Genomic DNA, 27,649 nt, shown 5'->3' with positions numbered 1-27,649 from the left:
AGCTCACATATACTTTTAGAGCCAAAGAACCAGGTCAGGTGTGCAAGGTCAGTGCAAGTGTTTCCAATCATACCTCCTATTTTAGTTCATAAAAATGCACCATTGTAAGCATCAAGGGTGAGGTAAAGTGGAAGATTAAAGGGAAAGGCCTGGTGATGAAAAGTCATACCTTTTAAACATCTGTGCCAGTTGAAGCAAGGTATGACAGCAGCGATTGCAGCTTGGTTGGAGGTTGGCTACTGTTAGTAGGTATTTACATTTGGTGATATTTATGTGCAAAAATCCAAAACATCATTCATATTTTGTCTTGATGCATTTCAAAGTCAGGCGGAAATGCCAACACGTATGCTGCTTCTTTCACTTGTTGAGTTGCACTCGTACAAAAACTAGAGACTATTGTGTTATTCATCACTCAACAGTCTCGCTGGAGTACTAGACGTTTGTCACCGAGGATGCACCTCAATCAATGCATGTGTCTGCTCAGCTTTGCTACATCTGCTCTCACCTGTGGCGCTGTCCTGTTCATGGAATTCTGGAAAAATGCCTGAGAAATGGACAACAGCAGAATTAATTTTGTTCTGTTCTGTTGTTTGACCATACAAGGTGTTTAATCTAGGGCTTTTACATTGTTTCTAGCTGTTCTTAAGAGCTTCATCAATAACAAAACTCAATCAAGAGGTTCAAACCGCTCAACCAAGAATGTACATGAAAATGGTCTTTTCCTTACTTCCACTGTAAGCTAAAAATAAAGTTAAAATAACGTGCTTGATGCCAGTGGTTGTGAGCATAGATGGTGTTAAACCGACCTCAGCTGATTGACCAGTGTGGTTGTGTTACAGCGAGAATCATTAGCGTGTGTAGAATTACACCACTGTGGACAGTAACGCTATCTGATCTGTCATTATGCAATAAGCCAGCGTGATACTCACATGTACATTGCATCAGTAATGCACAGGTCAAGAGAGGGCAACAAAAAGGAAGAGCCCGGGAGATGGGCAGAGGAGGGAGAAAAATGGCCAGATGTAAAGGAAGAAGTGCGTGTGTGGTCAGCTCACATGTGTGTTCACTACTGAATAAGTTCCAGGGGTCAGAGGAGAGGAGAGGAAAGGGCCATGACTGGTGACAGGAAAGCTGTTTCTCTGTCATTTTCCAAATTTCCATATCTAACACTGTGTTTATATCTTATGGAAGTTCCACCAATAGCAGTCTAACAGTAACAGTGGAATACCTTCTATCCAACAGGATGTAGATATTATGGTTGTTTCTAAAGGGATGTTTTGTTTTGTTTGTTTGTTTGTTTTTTACCTCTCTGAGCTGAAAGCAGCCGACCACTGTAGTGTTCTCCAAGTTCCAAAATAACCCTGTCTTGCAGGTGTTTGTGCAGCTTGTTCAAGGAGGTATCGCACAGGGTGTGTCTCATTCTGGACTGTAGCTGTTGCAGTAGGCAGTTAATCTCTGGACTCACTGCACTGATTTGGATTTTGGTTAATGAACATCGTGATGCTGATGGCACAATTCCAAAGAGTGACACCTCATGAAAAATGAAAGGACGGCCTGAGGTGAACAGAGGCGTCTTAGCACAGAGCACACAGCTGCTGCTAGTGAAATTATTTATGGGTAAGATAATCATTACAATGGTTAATATTATTATTCGTGTTTGCTGACACACCTAAATCAATCGTGTCCATCATTAATTAGATTTTAATCAGCTGTGATCACCCTGCTGTTACATTGTAGATGTGGAAGAGCATGTGTAAGAGGTGTGTGTAAATACAAGGTAACTGCAAAGAGCAGCCACAGCACATGTGCACATGACAACATTAATGATGGCTGCATTCCATTTATCATTTTAAGGTCTCTTTTGTGTTTCCTGCCTCACTGGCGTGGCTTACTGGGACACCTACGATAAATGGAACAAATCCATCATTAGTGTTATCAATTTCATCTTTGTGTTTCCTGCTATGACATCTTCTGATAAGTGTAGTTAAAAAGCTCCATGTAAATAGTGCTGTTGGCTGACTTGATGTATTCCTAAATTTCAAACATGCAAACTTATCAGGTTCTCTTGATAATGAATATACTGAAAGGTAAAGGAGTAAAGTCCTTCTCTTGAGATTTTTTTTTTAACCACAGACTCCCCCTGATGATACACTTCAGATGAGGGTGATTTTCAAAAGAGTTGAGTGTTTGGGTTGAAGCCTAAAATAAGACTGATGCATGAGTAAGAGATGGGAGGAGGTTAAAGAGTGCAAGGACATGAGGACACATGGAGAGCAGAGCAAGATGAAGAGGAGGAGACAGGAAAATTAGGACTGTCCTTTGTCCCTCATGATGAAGTCAAACTTCAACCAGCAAGGCTAAAAAAATAGCAGGGTAGTGGCCCTGCTGCTAACACACACACACAAACACGAACACACATCCCAGCCGGGAGTCCCATCAAAGCTGCCTTCACCCATCCTGACCTTTTCATGTTGGCTCAGTTCACCATTCACAGCCTCCAGTATAAACCATTCACCTTCACTCCTACAATAGGCTGATACATACGTACATACACGCATTCAGTACAGATCCAAACAACCCGTCTTTACACCCACAGCGTATGATTGACTGTGGGTGGCACAGTGGAGCTCCTCTTTGTGCATTTAGTTGAATGACTTACACAGGAAATCCGTCAACAAGCAGCACCTGAGGAGTTAAGTGAAGACAAAGCACACAGCAGCAAAGGGCACATGAATGATGTGATCACACTGCACAGTGACTGACATAAAGGGGTTCACTGACATTTAAATTTATCTGTTGTTAATCTCAAACTTAATGTTTGGTGTTTGTAAAAGCAAAAAGTACATAGTGTGAAATGACGTTTTTTAGATTAAAAAAGGAGTTTTTTTTTAATTGTAAGGTCATTCTTCCACTTAAAAGCTTAGCTACACTAAGCAAAGCTGATCGCTGATGGTGGTAGCTTCGTATTTCTCATACAGACATGAGAGTGGTATCAATGTGGTCAGATAACTCTTGGCCAGAAAACCTATTTCCTAAAATGTCGAACCATTGTACCGTACAAATTATAAATAGGTGGCACATTTTGGCTTTTTGGTGTTTTCAGCTTTTTGGTGTTCACACTAATTAAATCAGAATCAGAATTCCTTTAAAACCATCGGGATTTCATTACGGTGAAAACCCGATTTTCAACTACGGTGTTTTTAAAAGGACAACGTTATAGATAGTTAGATAGTAGTTAGATAGATAGTTGAAAAGCAAGGAAGGGACACTAAATGCAGACCTGTCAGTGTGTTGCATTGTGTATGTTTAGTGGTTGCTGTGATCTCTTTGCACTTAAACTTCCTGTGTGTGTTTTGTGTACATGTGTGAGCATATCTGAGCCATGAGATAGAGGAGAGGAAGTGCTTTAAGTAACCACTCACATGCGTTCACAGTGCAGACATCTGCCTTGGGTTCTAAAGTGCTACATGCAGAGCTGTGTAGAGAGCTAGTATTTCTTTCATTTATGCATTAAACCTCAGAAATTTTGAGCTGTGAAAGGACACAGAAGAGCAAATGAAGTGACAGATAGTTGACACAAATAGGAGAGACAACCTTGATAACGAATGACATTGCACCAGCCAGGTGGAGTTATACCGACTGCATTCACAGGAAGGACGTGGTACCACAAAGCAAGTCTCTGAGAGCCTGTCAGCAGTTCTCAGTATATGGGGGTGGTAGAGCGAGGGAAGCTTGTGCACCAGTAAATCCTCCATGGGTGGCTTGGTACTCTTGGTTTAAAAAAAACAATGTAAAAATGCTGCAATGGGTTGCCAAATATACCTTCACAGAAAATGATTATTTGGTGGTGAGCCACCACAAATGAAAAAAAATGTATTGCAAACATGGCATAGTGTCATGAGTGTTTGGTTGTGTAAAAGCATAGAAATCCCTGATTACTCGGACAACACCGATCGAAGCACAGATCAATAGCCTCCCCTCCTCCTCTGCTTCACCTGTTGGAGGTCTGTTGGTTGGTTGGTTGAATAGCATTTTACTTCCATGTGCGCATACGTGAAACAAGAAACACATTTCAGTGTAGATTAAAGCAGAAAATGACACTCACTTGGAAGTGTTTGAGGCGAAAGGAGCAGGGAACGATGTGTGTGCGTGCGTGTCGCTGATTGACGGGTATCTTCTGTGTTCTTAGCTGGTGGCCCACCGTGTCCAGGGACAAATTGTGATTCTTTATTCAGGAAGTGGTAGGACACGAGACTGCCCATGAAAACTGTCTGTGTCCCATTTACATCACATTAGCAGCGAGTGGCAGATCTGTAGAAGTGAATTTAGTCAGAAAGTCTTGGAAAGGTATGTGTGTGTATATGTACTTTATGAATTACCAATTGCGGGGACACACGCTGGTTTGCGTGTGTGCAAGACTAAGGGGAGTACGTCTGCACATGTACACCTGTTTGTGTGTGTGTGTGTATGTGCACCTGGAGGATGGTTTTCCCTCTGATAGAACAGGGCTAATGGTTTGTTTACATCCTCTCAAGTTTCGGGGGGGGATTTACAGTCCCTGTGTTGGCCAGTGAGGACAAGGAGGGAGGCAGCACAGGAACCACCTCTTCCTGCTTCTTGGTTCTCTTCTCTCTTGTTCCAGCTCCCTTGTGCTTTATTCAGACTCTCTTACTCTTTCCCACTCCTTGTCTTGACTCTTGGTCATTTTGTGTCTCCTGTTTTTCACCGTCTCATTCGGTCCATGGCATACTTATTTCTTACCTTAATTTAAAAAAAGAAATCCCCTCCACATTCACTTAACACTAGCTGTCTGCCTTTCAGATTTCTTTCGCTCCATCACTCCTGTCATCTGTCTCAGTCAAGGCCTTTTCTCTCACTTTTCCACTTTCCCATTATCTCCTTCTCTTCTCTCTTGTTTGGCTGGTCCTGCCTTGTTCTTCATATGATGTCCTGTCTCCCCTGTTGTACTCATTCATTTTTATTTTTAATATGAGGGAAGGTTTGATCCCTTTTATTTCTTCACATATCCCTACAGTATTAAAAGTCAAGTCCAGCATCAGATTGGTTATACTTAAAAGTTTTAATCTATTCTCCATTTTTACATTGCTATTGAATGATAATTCAACTGCACTGGGTCCTAAATCATGACCAGGCGTCATTGTGGTTGCCCCTTCAGAAAGATTCCAATCAAAGATCTTTTTATGAAATGAAGACGAGCGTCACAAGATGATTTCCTGTAACAAGCTCCTGAGTTTATGCCATCCAACAGCACTCAGCTCTTGTAGGGAAGATTGTAACATTAGAGAATACTGTTGTCTGATATGTTTTTGCCTAATATTGTGTTCAGTATAAAACTGTCCTACAGTGTTTTACTGTATGAGTATATTGTAATATACGTGACATATTTAGCATAGTTTATTTTTTTGCTTGCAGGTAGTGAAATCAAAGCATTGTTTTCCTTGTCACTACCAACTCATCTGACAGTCTTGACCAGTTCAAAACTCAAAGATTTTACAACAACAACTTGTTGCAAAATATGTGTTGGAGGTTAAACATGGTCTAACTGTTGTGGCGTCATTTTTCATCATCAGGTGTATTTTTCTGAATTTGAAACATATAAACTGTTGAGGTGTAATTTACCTTTTGACTGCTCTGTGATATTAATTTTCATTTTCTAATGAAAGTGAAGCCCACATGCTATTTGAGCATGCAGCAGGCCATTAATTAGGCTAATTTGACTTGCCGCTTACCTCATTCATGTTTTTCCCAAAGCCTTTCACATCCACCTTTTTTTTTTTCTTAAAGCAAACGTGGGTTGGCATGAATTATTTGTTCAGAATGCAGACTCACTCATTGATTAATGAATGCAGTCAATTAAATATTCACTCAAACTGTGAAAATGACAGAAAATGTGCCAAATTCCATGTCATCGAGGAAGAGAAAAAAAAGAGGAAGCACTAGGAATAAGTGATTATTTAGTGCTGCTGTATGGAGGTTGGTAAGGGAAAAGATGATGTGTGTGTGTGTGTGTGTGTGAGAGAGAGAGAGAGAGAGAGAGGGCATATAATGGAAAGTAGCTTCACTCGATTTCATCCAGACACACACATTTGATGTGTAGGACATCTGCCCTGTTTGAAAAGATAAAGCCAGTGACACACAGAACAGTGAGCATATGTTCTGCCCTCCTTCTCTCCAAACACCACACACACACACACACACACACACACACACACACACACACACACACATAAACGTAGTGGCATGTTGCTGAGTGCTCTTCACACCGCTCTCTTGTGACACACACAGGCTGCAGCAGCTGTGGGCGCCGATCTGCAATTCATAGCACAACTACCATGACCTTCACCTCAATGCCAACAGCTCACTGGGTCTCCGCCCAGCTCCATACAGGCTGGGGATTTGACTGGACCTCTGCTGTTCTGAGCACTTCTGGGTCCAGACAGGTGTAACATTGTCGTGACAAGCCAGCATTTGAGTTCGGTGTTGAGGAAAATTTTAATGTGGAAATATCAGCCAAGTAGTCTGGCATGTATGCATTGCTTCATCTCCTGCTCATGGGACAGCGGGTTTCCAGTAATAGATTACTGTTTGCACTCCATGTAGATCTGCCAACCTGCGTCCACATGTCTGTGCATACCAGTTTAGAGTGATGATCTGGACACTATGTTGAGCAGTGTTGTTATCTGAAAATAATCCACACTCGCTGTCAGTCAAAATCAAAGATTTTTTTTGCATTAAGTTGTAATAATGCCAAAACCTGAGTCTTTTTATTTGTACAGTTTAACTTCTGATTTGTATTTAGATAAATGTGGGGGTTGTTAGCCTTATTTTCAGGCATTAACACATTTTTAGACTTCTACGTAGTGTTAAAGCACGCACTTAAGCAAAGGATTAAACATTTCTCTCTTTTTCCCGTGTCATCGTGACCTAAATCTTAGCCACAGGAACACATCCCTCCAACTGTCTCTGGCTTTGGATTTGTTTATTTAAATGTGCACTGTGCAATATCTGTGTGTGCACGGGCCTGTGTGCATGTGATGATATGATGAATAATAATAGATGAGGTGATTAATAGTTCTGCCTGAGGGGAGACGTGCGTCCCGGGTGTATGCCTCAGCTGGCCAGCACTTTATCCCACATTAACAGGAACTTGAAGCTGACAGGTATCAGGTTGAGTCACAGGTGGGCACCTCGGCACAGTTTGTTTCACTTAAAGGTCAAGGGAGCTGCCATAAAAATCAATATACAACAGCTGAACAACAGTTTTTAAAATTTTGTTCCCATTTCCCATGTTAAAGTAGTTGATTGTCCTAAAAAATCTTCTTCTTCTTCTTCTTCTTCTTCTGTTTGTTTGTGTCGACACTGACAAGTCATCATTCAGTTCTTTATTTTTAATATATCTACCCTTTCAGCATAGATAATGTGTGGATGCTTGGCCAGAATAAAATGTTAGATATTTAGCATGAATCCAAAACAATTTAGCATGAATCCAAAACAAAAACAAAGGAAGAAAGGAAGAACAAGTATTCGATTGATTCTTGGTTCCCGGAGGATAAACCCTGTTGACTTAATGGAAATCCCCTTCTTTTAATCTAGTGCCATCATGAGGTCGACACTTGTGGTTCTGAATGAGTTGTGGTAACATCAACTGGATGTTTTACCGCTGAATTTTAAGTATACGTTCATGCCACAGAATGAACGATAACACGTTTGTTAATCCCTTTTCATTTAGTGCAATCATCAGGCTCAATACTTTGGTTTATGACCAAATACCTCATGTTAACATAACACAGCTGTATTAAAACAAATGGATTACTTTGGTATTTGTCATCTGTCTAAATTCCATATGCCGCCATTAGTTCACCACTATGCAGCATTCTAAACCAAATTGATTTGTCTTGGACGGATGCAGATGTATGATGAAAATTGACAGTTTGACTTCTGCATCAGAGGGCTTCAGCAAAATTTTATTTAATGATTTCTGTCTCTGAGCTCCGTGTAGACATCATCATCATCACTCTCTCATGTGCCCTGGTCCTTACAAGCAGTTTTGTAATACAAATTTGAAATGAACCCTCATCCTTGTGTACAAACATGACAGGCAGCAGGGAAGGTTTGGAGAAACATGAGGCTTCCTGCAGAGGATAGAAAAGTGGTGCCCTGCAGATGTGTCTCTGTGCTGTGCATTGCTTTCTTTGGGTTCTGATGCTCAGGTCGTACAGCTGAGCAACGATAATGGCTTGTTTTTTGTCTTTTTCTCCCACACTCACTCATCTTAACTATCTTTCTTGCTGTTTTGTTCATTTGTCCTCTCTCTCTGCTCTCTCTAGCCTTCATACACTCATGCACTAATTACACTCCTGGTCCACCTATTGACTGTCAGGCCTACAGCTGAAGGATAATCTTATCTGGAGAGAGCAGCTCTGCACACTGCTGCCCAGTTGATTAAATGTGCACAGAACAGGGGAAGAAGAAGACTCTGTGTGTGTGCATGTGTTATACTAGGTATACATTATAGAGCAGAGGTGAGATTTTTAAAATCAGCATTTTCAGGGTACATTGTGTTCCTGTCCAGCAAAAACCTTGTATCTCCCTCTAAACTGAACTATTAAGTGACTGAATTCTTCTTCTAAATCAACAATTCATAAACCTATTCAGTTATCTGAAATGACCATTTTTTACTAAGAAAGAAGATAAAACCTCCAATGTGATTGGTCAGTACCACTCAAACTACAAATAAACTGTAAAGAGATACCAGACAGCATACAATACCGAAATATTACCCCTTGCTTACACATTCTCAATTCATATGCAGATATTAATCATCCAGTGAATAAAGAATACCATTTTCTTTTCAAAGGGATTTCTCCTCTAATTTACAGATATGCCTTCTTTGAAAAGGGGAAATCCCTTGTTTATCCAGAATATTCTGCTCATGTGGAGTTTGGAAACTGGAAACCTGTGTTTACTGGGAAAATAATTATAATCATCAATGTTGCTGGGTTCCAATACTGAAAGAGACATTCTTCTCATGTTCTCCCTCTGCTGATATCGGTCAACTCAGTCTGGTCTAATATTGCACCTCTGTCCACATTCCCACTATCTTCCTCCATTACACAAGCCACTTTCACCCTGCTAATGCAGCCATCCATCAGTATGAAAGGCTGAGTGTTTCTGTGTGTGTGTGTGTGTGTGTGTGTGTGTGTGTGTGCGCGCGCGCGCGAACATGAAGTAATAAACCACCAGCTTTGTATTATCTGATGTTCAGGTTTTTCTCACGACCTGACCACATGACATCTTTGAGACGGAGATCAAATCAAGATTAATGAATTATTCATTGTCTTTACTAAACAGTGTTACAACTTCCTGCCAGTATTACTCATCGGTACTTACTGATATAGCGACACAGTAGTATGGCTAGTTGCAGTAGGAAGTGTACACCTGTTGCAGGAATGAATATACTAATAAAATAATAACTTTTACAGTGCTGTAGACTGTGGCCAGGAAAAATGGAAATAATCCAGAAACCCCCACCAAGAACAAATGAACTATATCTAATAATTATATATAAACATCAGCTTTTGGCTTCACCTGCTTGAAAGTCCATCCACCAGAATTTCAAACTCAGTCTTTTCTCATCTGTCTGATCTGACAGTTGGGCTACACAATCACAATCACGCATCAAGGAAATAAGCCAATCGCAGCACAGCAGGTGGCGCTAGGTGAAACAAAAAGAAACGACATGCAGTGCATTTTGTGGAGCTGAGGGATGGAGGAAGGGAGCTCAATAGCTGCCATTTCTCACCCTTGTGCAAATAGACAAGTACTGGTGTGAGCTGTGTTCCACAAGATTGTTACAAAGGATGGAGTCTGAAAGGAAGGGGTGTGGGGCCCATGCAGCGCTCTTCTTGTGTGGGCTGCATCCCAGTAGGTGTGCTGTCATCTAGAAAAAATACTTTCCTTAGGTGGTGTTTTTAAAATCACTGTTAATAAAATAGCCCACCATTCTGCTTGCGTTACCGCAGGTCCTCAGCGTGTGATCATAACAGCACTATGTACTTACATGCTTCCCACACGGACTCATTCACAAGGTAACCAAGGAAAGCACGCTGAGCTCATTTATGCAAGCTGTGAACAGAGAATTATTTTTATACTTTAGCCGTCATCTCCATAGCTATTTCACTCAAAAAATCGGGCAATTAAAAGCACTTGAGCTCGGGGGCAAGAGAGGTTTCTTTTTTTTCCCTCCAAAGTTGCTCTTCAAAGTTGGCAGTGTTTCATTATCTGCCAAGCACAAAATGGTGTCTCTGCTGGGCTGCCATGGTGCTTCTGGAAGGCATTAATGTGGCCTTCTCCAAGTGGAACACAGTGATTAGCAGAGCCATTAGTGTAGTTATTACCTCACATTGACATTCAAATAGAGAGGTGTGCTGACCTGGCCGCTGAGGAGCAGTGCTGTCCAACTGTAGGTTAATTATGTCCTCACCGATACTTTTGTTGTTCATAGGACTCGTTGGCTGATGTCGAGGACTTCTGTACAGTAATTCTGTAACTTATTCTGCTTCATGGTCCAAGGTTGAAAAGATAATGTAGAATTACTAGAATATAATAATAAGTTGAATAGAGACTGATGATTGTCTGTTAAGAAATGTCGTCTTCTTGTATGTAGTTTGTTCCTTAAAGCGTTACGTCTTTTTTTGATGTGAACTCTCCATTTTTCTCTGATTAGTCTTAGTACATGTCAGCCCATGGAGGATCACAAAGTGTCACATTTGTGAATGCAAATTTCATGATCATCATAAGATATAAATTTGGCTCAGTTTAATTATGCAGTCAGCTTTGTTTGTGAAAGCAAAGTGTATTTTCTGCCAGTGACACAATTTCTTTCACTTAATGAAATTGTTATCTGAGCTGGGATTTTTTTTATTCATAAAGAAAGACAGATTCTCAAAATGTCACAAATATTGTCAGCACAGCTTGAAGTCAACCTTCAGCTTTGTTTGCTGCCGAATGGAATTCTGTCAGAACAGGAGCGTTGTGAACGTGCATCAGAAACATTTGTGATAGTACTAGCTGAGTGTCATTTTAAAACAAAGTGGATTAATCATATCTTCCAATGCTTTGCTGAATCCTAATAAACCAAACTGGACAATACTGGTTTGTGCTGGATGTGTGTGATTTCCACTTTATTTCAACTTTGCACACTAAATATCACATGCCACTTCCGTTAAATTGCTAAATTGTTTCAGCGGTTGAAAATGTTTGCTTGACTTCTACATACAATAAAAAGAAAGGATGAGACGCTTCCATGTTCGCTTCCTGTTTGAGTCTGTCAGCCAAGCCAGAACATTTGAGACCACCGAGTGTTTGACTGGTGATGTTGTTGCACAGAGTAACGATTGCGATCATCTCTCATTGGACAGAAAATTATTCTGCGCTTATCTCCATCCATTCTCATCTGCCTTGGTTTATTGCTCTCATTCATTTGACTTCCCTCTCCCCATCCTTTGTGCGCTGAGGCCTGGAAATGTCGTGATATACAGTGATACGCAGTCTGCTAATCGTAACTCCTCCTCTGCCTTTTTACTGTGTCTTTCCTTTGCCCTGTTGTATTAACATCATCTCCTTTATCTGCTGACTTTGCATTTCTTTACATTCTTTCACTGTTTTGCTTTTCTCTTCTTTTCTCTCCAGTATCAGCCTTTTCTGTTACAGCACTGTAGCTTAGTGCCCATACAATGATGCCAGCTCCTCTCCTCCTTCTGGTTTTCATCCCCTACTCCACTTGTCTTGATGATGGTGCTGTAGCATTATGGACTGCACAGAAATGCTGAGGGAGTCCAGATGGACCACATACTGACTGATGAAGCTTAATGCTGCGATATTGTTTATTCATGTTGTGTTTCTCCAGTCCCTTAACACGTCTGGCTGTCGGACGGCTAGACATTTTAAGCACTTATAAATGTGGGCAGTAGTACACTTATATTTTCTTTTCTGTTTTGTTTTTCTGGTAATGAATAGAATTTTCATTTAAGCTTTTGTTGAGATTGCAGTTAATCACTTCCTCACTGGTGAGGGGCAAGGCCTATGCAATTATACAAAAAACTACAGGTGGGCAGAAATAAATGAGATGAAAATGAACTGATGATAAAATGATGTCAGATGATGCAAACTGCTCTGTTTTTCCATATATTTATAATCCCCCTGTCACCCCTCTGGAATGGTGTGTGTGTGTGTCTTCCTAAAGCTTGTGTCCTCTACCCGGGTTTCAGGTCTACTAGGGTTTCTGCACAGTATATATAATCTAATATTTATCAAATCCTACAATACAGCAAAATTTTCTGTTTTTATCTGCTAATTTCCAACAGGGCAACATGACATTTTTGGGAAAATTAAACTTGTTCACAAATGGAGACATTTATCCCTAAATTACAATTTAACGCCCTGTGCTGATGACCAAATGTCACTCATGAATAGGCTATATTCATCAGGTTGCAAAAAGCAGTTTATTACAAATTTTTACCGTTGTTTGGGAATCTTCTGTCTGTGGATTCTGGAATATATTTAGTTGACATGAAGTCCTGAATCTTGATTCTAACTGCAGCTAAAAATATTGACCCTGGCAGGAAAACAGGCTGCCAGAACCGGCCACAGTTAGTGACTCTGTGCACCTCAGCTCTATTTGTGCAATGTAAATACACCAGGGGCAAAGACACAGCAAACCAGTCTTATACACAATGCTTGTTTGAAGAAAATGAATGAAATGTGTGTGTGTCATCACCCACTAAGACCTTATAAGCAATGGCTCTGATTATTTCACACCTGTCAGAACGCAGCCCCTCTCAGTGCATAGATTTGGGTTTCAAGGACCTGGACCAGAACCATGTTATAGGGGCTGATGATGACAACACACTCTAGTTTATTGGCATTGATTAATGAGCAACAACAAACCAGAGTGCCTTGTCATCAGCCCAATCGAATAAAGACGTGGCAAGCACTGGCCCCTTTGTGCTGGCTGCATCATGTAGCTACATGATCAATCACGCTGTGAAGATTCCAGACAAGAGACAGAGTGAGTGGTGCTTCAGCGCTTCAGCGTTCTCAGAAGTGATTTCCTGTTTTGCTTCAGCAGGGGAAAATAACAGGGCTATTCAGCCAGTCAGTACAAGCTTTTATTTGTTGTGCAAACCTTCCCTAATGTGGAGGGGAGTGTGTTGTGTCCCGTTCACAGTCGAGCACATTCATCAGTGTGTTCTCAAACATGTTAAATCATCACATTGGCCCTCACAAAAGGCCGAGATAATATATGTGCATCCTTGATATTTTTAGAAGTCTATGACCGCTACAGCTCATCGATGACCAAGTGAATGGAAAAGGACATCTCTTGTCTGAAGGACAGTAGATTAGGCTGATGTCACACTTTATTGCTGTCCTTCTGCAACTTTGTCCCAGCTCATGAGCAAAGAACGGGAAAAAAAACCTCCCATGTCCTAATTTTAATTCCCCGCTCAGCATGTCTTCTGTCTCAGTGTCTTTCAGTCCACACCACATGTGGCGTGAAGAAGAGAGCGTCTGCATTATTCACAGTAGCTCTTAACTTGGCGCGTTAGCACTCACCACAGCCCAGAGCTGTTTATTTTCAACGAAAAGGTGAAGCTCTTATTAATGGAGCTGATGTGTACATCACTGTTTCAGGGATAGGAGACTGAGTTGACAGAAGATAATGTAAAAAGAATGCGTTACGCAATGTGTAACCCTGGCTGTTACTGTATACTCTGTAAGGGATGAGAGAGGTAATGTAATAACTTCAGCTCATGTATGCTGCTTTTTCCATTTTAAATGTTGAATTACATAAGCTTTTCTAACATAAGCTCTGCCATGTTGGGATCCATGCTTATTTGAAAGCCTGTAGGGGGTTTAGTGCTGTTCTTCTTGAAATTGTTAAATTTATCATGACTGACCAAACTGACAGATCTCAAAAATGAACACATTACTGGCAGATTGTATTAAACAACTAACAAGTCTGATGACTGAAACACAGACCTCATTGAATAAATGTACTAATGCAGTTTACTAATGTGTAGTTAAATGGGGCATTAGATAATACACAGAGATTGAAGATTGGTCATTATCTTCACAAGTGCAGTACTGACTGTGGCATATTGTGTGCGATTCATTCCGGGGCCGATCCTGCTCACTCTCCAAATGTCCTTTAGCTGTGCTCTGAGTGCTGAAAATGTCTTTTTGCCTGATGCATTTCATAATCTTGCAACACGACAGCACTGCACTTACCAGCCTCGACATTTTTGTGGCTTGTTGCTTCTGCTCCACTGCTGCTCACATTGGTTTAGGAAATTGTGAGTGGAAGTGGCTGTTAAGATGTCTACAGTTATTCATTTTTATACTAATGTTGGGTGCCTACTTGTTGGTGGCTTAAAGTGGTAAATTGACCAACAGGGAATTATCGCCTGACATTTCTCCTGCGAAACTTTATAGCTACCTTCTGCTCCTTCTGTTGATTTTCTCTTCTAAAAGGCACCAAATAACCCTCTGTTTTCTTGGGTCAAGTTAGCAATTAGCTGCATGAACATAATGGGGCATTTAGCAGCTAAAGATAAAGAAATTTCCTTCAGCAGAAACATCAGTCAGCTAAAATGAGAGTGAATATGGGACTCCAGATGAATGCTAATGTTGCTCCATATCTGCCAAATATGTGAGTATCATTCCCTGCAACATACATGAGTTAATCAGAATTCAATAAAAGATATTCCAGTGTGTTAACCTTTTTTCTGCAGGATGTTGAAGAATATTTAAGGTGTCTATTTTTCACATTATGACCAGAGCAGAATTGACAACTGAAAGTCCTTTAATGTATAAAGATGACTACTACTCCATGTGATACAAGAAGTATACTTGTATAGTGGATATTGTGATCAATATTTAAATGCCATGTTTTGTCAACAGGCCATTAGTGAATCTGGCAAATGTGCAATTTTAAATATACCATTAATACTGTATTGTATGCATTAATAGTGTCTGTACTTTGTCTGTCCCTGTGCATCCACTCTGAGATAAGTATGGGAGAGTGGTTGTGTTGCTTTGTTAATGTAGCCGGACATTATTTCAGTTTTATTAAAGTGGTAAATTCTAATAGAAATAAGCTCTTTTCACCAACTTCCCTTTCCTCTGTTTTGGTTTTTTGGATTTTCATGAAGGATCAAACATTGCCATGCAAGTGTTAAAACGGTTAAAATGTTCAAATCTTTTTTTTTTTTTTTTGTAAACCTGTAAAATATGCATATCCTTCAGAGGTTTGCAATGGCAGCCAAGCATTGACTCCCCCTGGGAGATATTTTGGATGAGCACCTTCCATTTTTCCATGACAGCATTTCACAACTCAGCCAACAGCCGAGGCAGATAAAGGTCAGGAAAAGAGGAAGTGTGGAATCCAGGGGAATACAGCTGATTTAGCCCTGCTTCATTAGCAGTGCCCTACTCTCATGTCTGATATTTCTTTTGGAAGTGAAGCACACGTGTGGAGGAGAGGAGCACAGAGGGAAGAGAAAGTGTATGAATCAGAGTGCAGTCTTTCTTGTTCAGAGCCTGTAACGCAAAGGATTTTAAACATTGCTGGCCATCATCAAACCATCTTTGTCTTGCTGTTTAAGCCTTAATTTTCGTCATGATCTTACTCTTACTTATTATCTCTAGTTGTGTCCCTTTCTTGCTGTCTTTGATTTAATTCTGGCCCCTCCTTCTCATTAAAACTCCTCAAGTTGCCCTCCTTTGATGCTCCTCAGGCTCTCACTCTAAGTCAGATTTTTCTCTCCCTCTTTGAAATCATTCAATCATTTCCATATCTTTCCTGCTCCTTTCTGAGTCTTTTGTCACCAACAGAAGCTTTGGATTTAGAATATGAAGATTTAAGATCAAAGCAGAGAGAAGGGCTGCCTTCAATCAATTTATTGCCCAAATTAAGTGAGCAAGCTACAGGGCATCAAAAACTAAAAGCTGTTGTTGCATAGCCAGAGTTTTTAATTAAATGAACACAGTCCATTGTGTACAAATGCCACAGAGCCATGTTCACTGAAACAGAAGTAGCGTAGCCACAAACCAGCAGTAAATCTGGCCTTTTACAGAGGGTGAATTATTGCTGCAGAAGCCTGACTTGACTTGACTTTGTTACCATTTTCTCAACTACATCTTAAGGCAATACGGCAATACATAAGGTATGAGTGTTGTCTCAGGCCCAAGCAGACAGGCAAATCATGGTGATACCTACCCAGATATTTCCCATTTTTTGTTGGCCTCGGGGCAGAAATAAAGACAGAAGTGCAGTTAAACTAGCTCAGAATTTCTATCAATTTTTAAAAAAAAAAAGAAAACAAAGGAAAATAAAACCCAAAAATAATGATAACCTCTCCTTAAACAAGGACATTCAGTAGAGAGATAACATCAACAAAACTAAGGGATCCAATATATAGAATATATATATATATATCTAGTAAAGATACATACACAGGATAAGAATTGGCCTATCTTTTTGTAAAAAACTCACTCAATACATATCTGAATGCAGTAATTTTAATCTTGCCATGTTACACCTATGAATAATTTTACATGCTATTAATCGAATTTGTACCTCCCTTGATGTCTTGATACCAGTACCCAGTTATTTCCTTCCATGTCTCATCAGCTATCTCAATGTCCAAATCCTCCCCACCACTGAGCTTTGGTGGATCATAATGTCTCATGAGTCTATAGAATCCAGATGCACCACCCAATCTTCTTTATGTGTCTAAATATCACAAACATAAACATACAGTAAGGAGTATTATTCATTGTCATACTACAAAAAACAGACCATTGGTGTACTATGCGTCCCGATTCTACTTATTTAGATGACTTCTAATAGTTGCAGGACACCTCATGAGGTTCGATTCACTGTGGTTACTGTAGTAACCCAATACTTGATACTCCTACACTTCCAAAACTGAGATTAAATTTAAGTCTTTGGAAACAGCAGAGAAAACAGTCTCACCACAAAGTCCATGTAGCAGCCATTCTAGTGCTTTTCATATTCATTATTAAGCACTCTGAACAAACATCAGAAACTTTAATATGTGATATATAGGGTCATCGCTTTCCCAGTCTGATCTGTGGGCCTTTCTGCTGTCATCATACCTGTACATCTTTGACTGCAGTATGTAGCAGTCATGTTGTTCTACATATTAATGTTTATACTCTATATACTTTCCTAATGTGATTGTTGTCAGACAGCAGTTTATGAACTTGTCCTTTTTGTGTGTTTTACCTTCTAGTACCGGATCGGGCAGCTGTACATGATCAGTAAACACAGCCATGAACAGAGTGATCGAGGGGAAGGGGTGGAGGTTGTCCAGAATGAACCTTATGAAGACCCGGAGCACGGCCAAGGGCAGTTCACGGAGAAACGAGTCTACCTCAACAGGTCAGTGGCGCACATCTGTTCTACGGTTGAACGTGATTAATTAATGCGTGGAAGGCTCTTATTCGGTTAAGCTTGTAGCTGGTTCATGAAGATTTCTATATTTTGTGACTTTGTTGGGCAGCATCCCCTAGTCAACAGAACATGTTTTGTGTCTTGTGGTGCCATGGTTATAAAGAAAAAGAAAAGGCATTTTCTGAACAAACAGTTCTGGGGACTCTGACAGGAACCGCCCACTGGGGAGTTCACCCAAGTACTGAATACCTTCAAGGGCTTTTTTTTTTAGTTTGCATTTGCACTGCCAATAGGAACATTGAGGAGGCATACAGTATGCAGGCCAGCAGTTGTTATAGCAACTTCACTTCTGTGCAACAGTTTGACAAAGATTTGTCTGCTCTGAGCTCAAATTTGATCCTTAGCCATGATTTTTACCAAAGCTGGAAAAGCTTGGAGTACAAATTAGAGTGTATATCTGCATATTAATTGGCTAAGATTACATCTATAGCAGGATTGGATCAGGTTGTAAATACATGTGCAGTCCATGCAAGTTTTTACGTATACAATGTGTGTATATTCTATTTTTATCATTTAATACATTGTAGTATACTTGTATACCCATTTGGGGATTAATAAAGCATTATCTTATCTTATCTTACCGGCAGGTTTTCCTGAGTTACAGTTACATATCAACCCATACTAATGCATCTCACTGCCTCGGAGAATAGAACAGAGAAAAGAAAATGGCAGTGGGAGTGAAAGAACAGAAAAGGGCAAGAGAGGGAGAATAGAGAAGAGGGGGTAGAGATGCTTCAGGCCATTTGTTTGAACACAAATACCTGTGTCAGCGTTCGCAGTGCTGGGGAACTAATAATGTTGAGTCAGCACAGCTCTGCTCTTCAGAGTAGAAGAGAGGAAGAAGGCAGAGGGAGCAAACGGAGATTAGTTGGGCTTCTATTCAGGTTGTTTCATGCAATTTGTTCTCTCTCTTCCACAATTTCACATACAAACAATACATATAGTTGCTCAAGGCTTTGTTTGGACAGTATTGGATTTTTGTGTGTGTGTGTGAACAGTTAAGAACTCTCTTCAGGCCAGAGTTTTGTACAGCTAACTGGCAACTCTCTTTTACTTATGGAGGGAACTGTAACAGGAAAGTGAGGTCGAACAGACAAATGAAAGAATCCGAAGTCTCAGCTAGATGGAAAAGACAGAACACTGACCTTTCAAGAGTAGCTGACATCTAAATAGATAAAATGTTAATTTCTCAGGATGAACACAAGGCGATGCATTAATACCACTTACTTTGGCAAGGCGTGTGAGAGAGAGTCGCAGTTTTTAGCGTTTTTTTCCGTCTGAAAAAGATGATATATTGAAGAGTCATTTGCTTCCCTGACAGAATGCATAAACTTTAAACATTAATGCTGATAATCACGAAACAGAACTGCCCCTTACAATCTGTGCTCATCCATCTGCGCTGTACATTAAAGGTGCACACTCCTGAATGAAGAAAGGATGAAGAACACAATACAAGGGGGAGAAAATAGCAAAAATCATGAGTAATTTCTCGGTTGACAAAATTTAGTAATTAAATGGTGACTTTACATCAAGTAGAAGTTAGATAATGTTGTTTTAGAGATCTGGATTTTAGCAACTAACCATCATTCTGCCCCATTCAACTAGCCATCCATCTGGCTCTGGAGCAACTAAACATTTAGCTCTGATTCACCAGCAGGGAAGTCAATCTGGACTCGTTCTGTCATGCTTCAACCACCCCATTAGCCCTCACAATCTGCCTTGTGCTGTACTTCAGTATTTGGCCTGATCCCATCTGATCTGAGCATTGATTCTATGCTTGTTCTGTCAATAACCTTCATTAAGAGCAGAGACACAACTGTTGATTTTATGCTTCAAGTGTTCCCTATCCTTGGCTGTGTTCAGCTAAACTAGGGAATTTTTTAATGTTATTTTTCTAAATACAAACACAGGTTTTGGCTTGAAAACTCAGAGCAGCCACCCACCATGCTTGGCAACATGGGCCCTGCCGCAGAAGCTACTTTCAAAGAGTTTTAAAAGAACAAGGAGGGAATGGGAGAAATCAACAGATGGGGGTGTAGGAGGAGTGTCAGTCTCTTTTGTTGAGAGAGAGAGAGAGAGAGAGAGAACAAGCCTGCCAACCTTCGCACAATGTGACCGTCGAAGTCTGTTTTTATTCACAGCCGTCACGATGCAGTGGGTGCCATTTTTGTCCTCATTTAGAAATTCTTTTCCATGTCAGTCAAAGGAAGTAGGGATGCAGGCTACATGAAAGCCTATAGTCTTAGTTCAAGATCAAAGAGCGTCAAGCATGAACACTCGGTACCCTGAGTCTACATATTGGCAATATGCTGTACCGCATTGTTTTTTGGACAGATTAAACAATATGAAAACGTATTGTAATATGTTAAACTGAGAGCTTTAGAGATGCTTTAGAGATAAAGAATTTCCCTTCGGGGATAAATAAAGGAATTCTGATTCTGATTCTGATGCTGGTAGACAGATTTTCTTACGTTTACACAGGCAGAGTTTCACTGCTTTCAGTCTTTGTGCTGAGCTAAGCTAAGCTAAGCTAACTTGTTGCTGGCTGCCTTCACATGACTTCAGATTGGTTGCTGATTGTCAGAACCAAAACCCAAGATGTTCAGTTTACTACACATGACAAAGAAAAGCAGGAAATCATCATATTTGCCAAAATAAGAAATGTTTTTCATTTTATTTAGTACATTGTCCACATTTAAGGCTTTACATTGTTTAAATGTTTTAAAGCAAGTTCTTGGATCTTTTTATGCACTAAAATTATCTTTCATTCTGCCGTTGTCAAACTAATCACAAAACAAGGCTAACTCCCAACTACTCCTGTGGAGCTGCTGACTGACCAGCAGATCAGACTGATGGTACAGGGAGAGCAGAGATTTCAGCTAAAATTTTCTGGATAAATTGCATTCAATACAAATACATTTTGAAAAAAAAACTCTTTGAAGTCTTTAGGTACTATGAAGAAAATAACATGAGTTTGTATTTGATCTCCTGAATTAAAGCTTATAGAAGCACTCTTTTCACACCATCCCCACTTTGAATGTTCTATATTGTGAGCAGATTTTCACCAGATGAACAACTTTTTGATCTTTGCCAGGATAACAGAATCAATTTCATCCCCAGCTCTGATTCGCTGCTGCATGCTCAAAGCCTCTCTCCTCATATGTCTCTGTCTGACTCAATGTCTCTCTGCAGTAAATTACCCAGCTGGGCTCGAGCAGTGGTTCCCAAAATCTTCTATGTGACAGAGAAAGCGTGGAACTACTATCCTTACACCATAACAGGTGAGCACACAGATATTATTAATGTATTAATGTGTCCAGGATAATCAATCTGATGTGACTTTTTATTTTTAATGGCCAACAGCAAAGCATAGAGGCCTGCAAGCACAGCACACACAGTGTCAAATTCATTTAGCTGCTACACAAAAATGGCTTACTTAAACACTCCAGCCCTCTAACACTTGTTTTGTGTAGAAACGAGCCACCACTAGCTGAAATCAGACTGGAATACTTAAGCACAGCAGTCACATGAACCACAACACTTTTTAAAGGTCAGCTTCTCAAATAGTCTTCAGTGAGTCTGTTGTTTTTTCTGTTGAAATAGTTTATTCAGCACTCACCACTTAGTACAAACACTTTGCTGGATTGTTTTAGGTTGGAGTTGGAGTAGCATGTGAAAAGATGTATCAGTTTTCATGATGCATATTTGTAGCACATGGTCCAAGATTGTTCAACTGCATTTTTAACACACTGGAAAAATGCTTTAGCCATATTTTGTGTAATTCAGGAAGCTCCAATGCTCAATTTTCTGTTTCTCTGTATGTCATACTTGAAGGACACATGAAACACAACATTTTAATAGCATTCTTAGCAAAATGAAATGTGAAAACTCAGTGACCTCTGAAGACAAAAGAGGAATAAGGATTCCTCAACATGGTTGAATAAAGTTTAACCATAAATTCTAAAAGGTGATGATCTTGATGACAGTTTTAGAAAAAAAAAAACAACTCCTACTGAACATTTAAAGATAACTGGGTTCAGATGTGAGGGTGACACACTGTTCATCCACTCATTGTCATTCTGCCAGGAAGGCATGGCGTGACAAAGCATGAAGATGTCACTGACATGTCAACAAGTTAAGGCTGACATGTATCTACTGTACATGTTAACAGTTTTGCTATGAAGCAAATGCGTTTTATCCACACTGCCTGCAGCAGTGGAATAAGCTTTGCTTCGTAAATTACTGACATAACAAGCGACCAGTAGTCAGGAGTGCAACGATCAGAGCCGCAGTGCCCAGAACAGATGTCTCTGCTGCTTTAATGATCCTGATCTAAGGGAGAAGTGTCTCAAACTGAGGAATGCAGATAAAAAAGAATTTCTTTTTAATTAGAGCAAATTAGAGAAAGGAGGTGAAGATGTGAGGTATCAGTTGCGTGACTGTCTGTGTGTTTCATGCAATTTTTTTCTGCATTGAAGTCTTCTTGTTTCTTGTAATGCTGTGAAAATTTGAAGAATCTATATAACTAACTGTGTTTCTCTTTTGTTCTGTCGCTGCTCTGACCTGATGACCGTGTCACCCCACACCATGTTCTGTAGAATATACAGTAAGTATCCTTTATGTAAATTTCACTGTACATCACAGCAGAAAAAGAGGGGAAATGTAACAAGCCCGAGTAACACTGCATGTCTTTATGATTACTTTATGGTGCACCAGCGCAACATTTTGTATTGCGTAAGATTTTTTTGTTCCTTTATTCAGCTGTGGAGTTTGTGTGGACATTGTATTTACACTTTGACATGGAAATTAAATGACAGGAAGTAAATCTAGTGTGCTAAGTGAAATTGCATATTTATGGACACTACCCTGATTATGGTAGCATGGAAAACTGTTGAAACGGAATTGGTCAATTTATTTTTGGCCACTTAGGGGCAGCAAAACAAACATTAATTGTAATTTTAACAATTATATTGCCTTTTTAGTCTAATGTGGCCATTGTGCTTGAAAACAGTGGCCCATTTCCACATCTAGCAGACACAGAGTTAAAAAAGTATTCATTTAGAGATGTTTTTCTGGCGACCCACCAACTCCTTTTTCTCTGTTTTGGTCTCCATCAACCCATGAGAAACAAGCCCCCCTTTTTTTTAAGCTGCTAATGGTCTCACTGTATTTCGCTAGTTGCTAATTTTATCTCTTTGCAATAAGCGCTGGGAAATAAACTACAGTGGGTTAATCAGCTTTTCTGCTGAAAACAAATGTCTGCTTTGGCTCAACGAGGTTGACAAGAGCAGTGGGAAATCAGTACAGCTGAACAGTAAAGCTGTGCTTCCTAAAAGCAAACCAAAAGATGGGTTAAAAGATGCTAAAATGCTGAGAGGCACATTAAAGTCGGCTGGTGATTGTCTGGATTTGTGATTACAAGTGAGCGCTTCAACATTGCACAAAACCATTGCTAATGTACAATCCTTGATCAGTGCTGCTTAAACAAATCAAATTATTAGCTTGTTGTTAACTGGAGCTGTGGATGAGTTGCAATGTTGGAATGAATTTTATTGCTAAATCTCTCAGCCTGGAACAGAACAATGTACATACAGCATATGTTTGTGTAGTGTGTATGTGTTTTTGAAAGACAACTGTCACTGTTAAAGTTTAAAGCAAGCCCCAGCATCTTACTGTTAGATAATTTTTGCACAAAGGCATCAGGTTTGTTAGTAACACCTGCATCTTAAATGTCTGCAGTGATCAAAATAACTCAGTTTGCCCCTGCAACATACTGGGCATGTCTCTGCTGACGAGCACAACTGCCTTTGCGACCTGTAATTAACCCTTGAAATCGCACAAAGCTTTGATATAATAAGCTCATGTATGACAAGACACACATGCATACTGTTAGGCTGAGCTATAAGTCTTCCGTCATGCTGAGTGACAAATGTCAAAAGCATGACTCACGCCACTTTAGCGTGCAGAAATAGGAGGGGAAAGACAAAAATAATGTGGTGACAAAATGCTCAATATTGCCTCTGTTTATGTGTGGGGGGTGTTTTGTGTTCATGTATGAGTCAGTGTCGCTACACCCATGCCAAGATTATTTTTTTAAAAAAGACTCACAAAAGCCTTAAAGAATTGTCTGTCAGCTTTGACAAGACGATGTTAAGTGAAATACTGTACTATAAAAGCTTGCATTTTTTGCAATTTACACTGAGGAAGGACATGGAAAGAGACAGAAAGTTACAGCTTTGACAGTCAGTAAAAAGTTAATTCATTAAAAGTACTTTGAACGCCTAATTTTACACGCTACCACTGAGAGCAGTATGCCAAAACCTGGGGTTAAGTCATAGATCCAAGCTCAGTAACCCCATCTGCACTATCACCAGTGTCAACGAGAGTTAAATTCCTGCTGGACAAACTGGTCACTACTACCATTTTTACTCTTCCATACTGCATACAGTCCATATGTTGTTATTTATAATAGTTTTAAAGGTTTTATTTTTTTAATCCACAGTGCTCATTCCTGCCCAAATTTTCCATCCACATAGAGACGAAATACGAGGACAACAAAGGGTGCAATGACAATGTGAGTATACTGTGTGTGTGTGTGTGTGTGTGTGTGTGTGTGTGAGAGAGAGAGAGAGAGAGAGAGAGGTTTGGTCAGTCTGTTTTCAGTGGTGTCCTCTGACATGTATTGCATGTTCGTCTGTACGGGGGAAAGGATGAAGTCCTCTGTTACTGATACTTTATGTGTTAAATTACATAATTTCTTCTTTGAGTAGCTCAAACATATCTGAAGTTTCTTATTCTTCTTCTTATTGGTTGACAAATACGCTGTCCACTAATATTTTTGCCATAAGTCTATAACTAGGGACCCATAATGACAACATGTATACTGTTATACTGTTGGCTGTCATCCAGTAATGAAAATATAAGCTGACAAATAGAGCCAATTTGCATTCATTGACTTAACAAGCACATCTGCTACACACTCCATTATAAAAGGTTGTGTGTGTGCCTTTAAAGTTGGTTTGCGATGCATAAATAAAGACAAGGAGTAATAAGAGGAAGAAAAACAAGTGCAACACTCTCGTCATGCTCATCATATCGAACTGATGCACCTGGTTAGATCCACACCTTGTAGACTGGAGAGACAAACATGTCGTCATCTGTGTTTTTTGCAGTTTCAGAAAAACATGTAAGACTTTCTTACCCTTAGGTTATATAAACTACAGGTCATGGACCACTTTTTAAAAATGAAAAAAATGTGAAATTAGTAGTTATCTTACTGATAACTTATATGTTATTAAACATATCATGCATCCCTACTTCAGATCACATCAGCCCATAGGCCTGGTCATTAATCAGTCGGGCTCTAACTCCCATCCAAATCTCTGTGCTTAGTATAACTCTGCTTGTTTTCTGTCCTCTTTATAAAGAAATCTGTTCTGTAATACAAGCCAATTTAAAACACAAGATATCTCATAGCGGGCATATGGCTGAAAACAAGACCTCTCTGATAGCTACATGAGTAAAACCATCCGGGCAGATTTGGCAACTCACAGAACAGCTATACAATGCGCCTTGAGAGACTGCCAAAAACTGCTCCACTTGGACAGCTAATTTCATTTGGGCTGTTGGCCTACTCATTTCCTTTTCTCTCTACATTTTACTCCACTCTCCACTTTATAACGGGATTAGTCATCAAATGAAATGCTTCCACTGCCCGGACGTTGAGGAAGTATAACAGTGTGGTAGTCTGCAGATATATCATGGTGGACTGCCAGCAGATTAATTTTACTGTCTTCATATTTAGCTTCATATTGTCAGTAATTTGGTGATTGAGTATGTGATGAGTGGCTTGATGTGTCTCATAGCTGTTTCTGCATGTGCTCATAAAATGAAGAGCAAGAAACAGACAGACTGTCAGAATGCATTAAACATTAAATGATGTTTTAGATTGATGGTTGTTTGGTTTGACAAGATAAGCAACAGATCAGAGAATTTTTTCATCAAATCAGGAATGGCCTGCAGCCAATGCAGCTCGTCATAGTTTCTGTTGCCTAAATATGTGTTTGTTTGTGTGTTAAGATGACAAACAGTTTGGAGTGCTTGTGCATATGAGCAGAGATATGAGAGCGACACATCATCAACTACACACACACACACACACACACACACACACTGGAGTCGCTCAAATGATTCAATGATATAGCTGCACAACTTTGTGTAACATCCTCAAGGCAAACACAAAACAAGGTCTGCATGTTTTATGACATTGTATAACAGCATCAAGAGTACGTGAGGGTTTTTTGCTATGAAGGAGGCAGTGAAATGACATAACCGCAGCTGTGTGCTGCTTTGTTTTAAACTGTTTCTAAAACCACATTCTCTCTTCTCAAGTGTCATGTTTTCCCATGTGTACATCCTGGTGGCATAACATACTTCTGTCCACTCAGGGTGTCTGAACTCTGGGTGTAGAAAGAACAAGGACTTTCTCAGTGGAAAAGATGCAGAGATGGAGGAAGGAAGGAAAAGGAAGGAAAGGACTGTACAAGTGAGGGAGGGAAATTGTGTATGTATGGACAGGAAATGAGTGGGTGGCTGTGTGAGTGGACATCATGCACCCCTTGAATGGAGGCCCCAGTAACATTTCATGACATGCAGAATTCCACAACACGTGTGATGTCGGGCGCACACATTGCATGGGCACTCATGCTCCCTCACACACTCTCACACATTAAGCTTTAACGTGTGTCCTGAGGCTCATGTTGCTCTTGTAACCTCTCCAAGGACCCCTGAACAGGCAGACTGAGAAAACACATCTGTTTCATTCTTTCTCTCTCTTTTTTTGCAATATTCTACTTTTCAGCCATTTAGCACCACAGCAATAAACTGGTGCATGAAACATGAAACATGAAACATGAAAATGATCCGTTGAATCACTGTTGTGTACATGTCTCCAGCTTTTAGGCTCCTGACAAGTTCATTGAAAGCCAAATTAGTGACACTTTATTGTTAATACAAAAGGCAGTCCTGTCCAAGCCCTACACCTGCACAGGTGTCCCTTCAGTACACTGAGGTCCAATATGACATCTATGGATGCAAAAGTTCTTCATTATTCTGCATTTTTTATGAGACAGTGCATCCTCATCAGCATATAGTGTGTATAAATAAGTTACTTTATATTTAAGTAAACGTTCCGCCTCATTTCACTCAGTTAACATCTCTCTCTTGTGCATGCCGTGAATAAGACAGGTTTGTTTTTTTGGGTTTTCTTTTTTGAGGATAATGAAGTTTAGTCCAATCCAATTTTTTGTTTAGCCTGTGATTATCAGCCTCCAGAGGTCCTGGCTGCAGGGCATTTTTGCCCTGCTGTGGACTGAGATTGCCAAGACACTGTCTGTCTGTCTGTCTTTGTTTGGGGTGTGTGGTGTGTTCACATTGGAAAAGTGAATGATGCTAGTATACGCAGTAGAATAGCTCATTGCATTAGGATATAGCACTGACTTTGAGATTACCCAGACCGACACTTCAGCAGTGACCCTATGAGATGTTGTTTTTGTTTTGGGAGAAGCAGGGACAGAGCTGTGGTTAGTGTGAAGGTAAATGTCCTTTTTTGGATCTTGTCATTCTGGCATTTTCAAAATGACATGTTACTGATTGGCACTGGGGAACACATGTTGTCATTCATGGGGGGGTCAGTGTTTTTTTTTGTGTAAGTCTAACTTGCTGTTTCCCCTTTCTCCTAAAACAATATAGGAAAACTCCTTGGAAAAAGAAATGTTATTTTGTTTGGAAATGCCTCATTAAGCAGACTATCAAGGATTCTTCCAATTAATGAATGCATTCATGTATTTATATACCCCCCGCTCCTTCCTTCCCCTACCATTGTCTGCATGCATGCCCACTGCCCCCACCGTCCTCTGCCTCTCTCCCTCTCTCTGCATCCATTCCCGTTGCTTGGCTGTGCTCATGCATGATGACATATCACCCTTATTGTGTCAGCAGTGCTCTTCCACACTGTAAATGACAGAATGCACCCTCAGGGGGAGGTGGAGAGGACAAGTAAAGGAGGAGTGAGAGAGAGGGATTGTGTAC

At 40.1% G+C, this 27,649-nt stretch overlaps 1 protein-coding gene across 2 annotated transcripts in view; it reads left to right on the top strand.

The window, feature by feature from the left end:
- LOC124069630 (cytoplasmic phosphatidylinositol transfer protein 1-like) overlaps positions 1-27,649 on the top strand; it is a 66,105-nt gene that overhangs the window by 30,043 nt on the left and 8,413 nt on the right. For both annotated transcript variants that reach the window (XM_046408929.1, XM_046408935.1), the window contains exons 2-5: positions 17,340-17,488; positions 20,753-20,841; positions 22,159-22,166; positions 24,063-24,134. In XM_046408929.1, coding sequence (XP_046264885.1) covers positions 17,340-17,488; positions 20,753-20,841; positions 22,159-22,166; positions 24,063-24,134 — 318 coding nt within the window. The remainder of the gene's footprint in view (positions 1-17,339; positions 17,489-20,752; positions 20,842-22,158; positions 22,167-24,062; positions 24,135-27,649) is intronic.

This window comes from Scatophagus argus, chromosome 2 (genome assembly GCF_020382885.2).
Source record: "Scatophagus argus isolate fScaArg1 chromosome 2, fScaArg1.pri, whole genome shotgun sequence".
Taxonomy (NCBI): Eukaryota; Metazoa; Chordata; class Actinopteri; family Scatophagidae; genus Scatophagus; species Scatophagus argus.
Note: the sequence above shows the minus strand (reverse complement) of the source record. Positions and strands in the feature narration are given on the sequence as shown.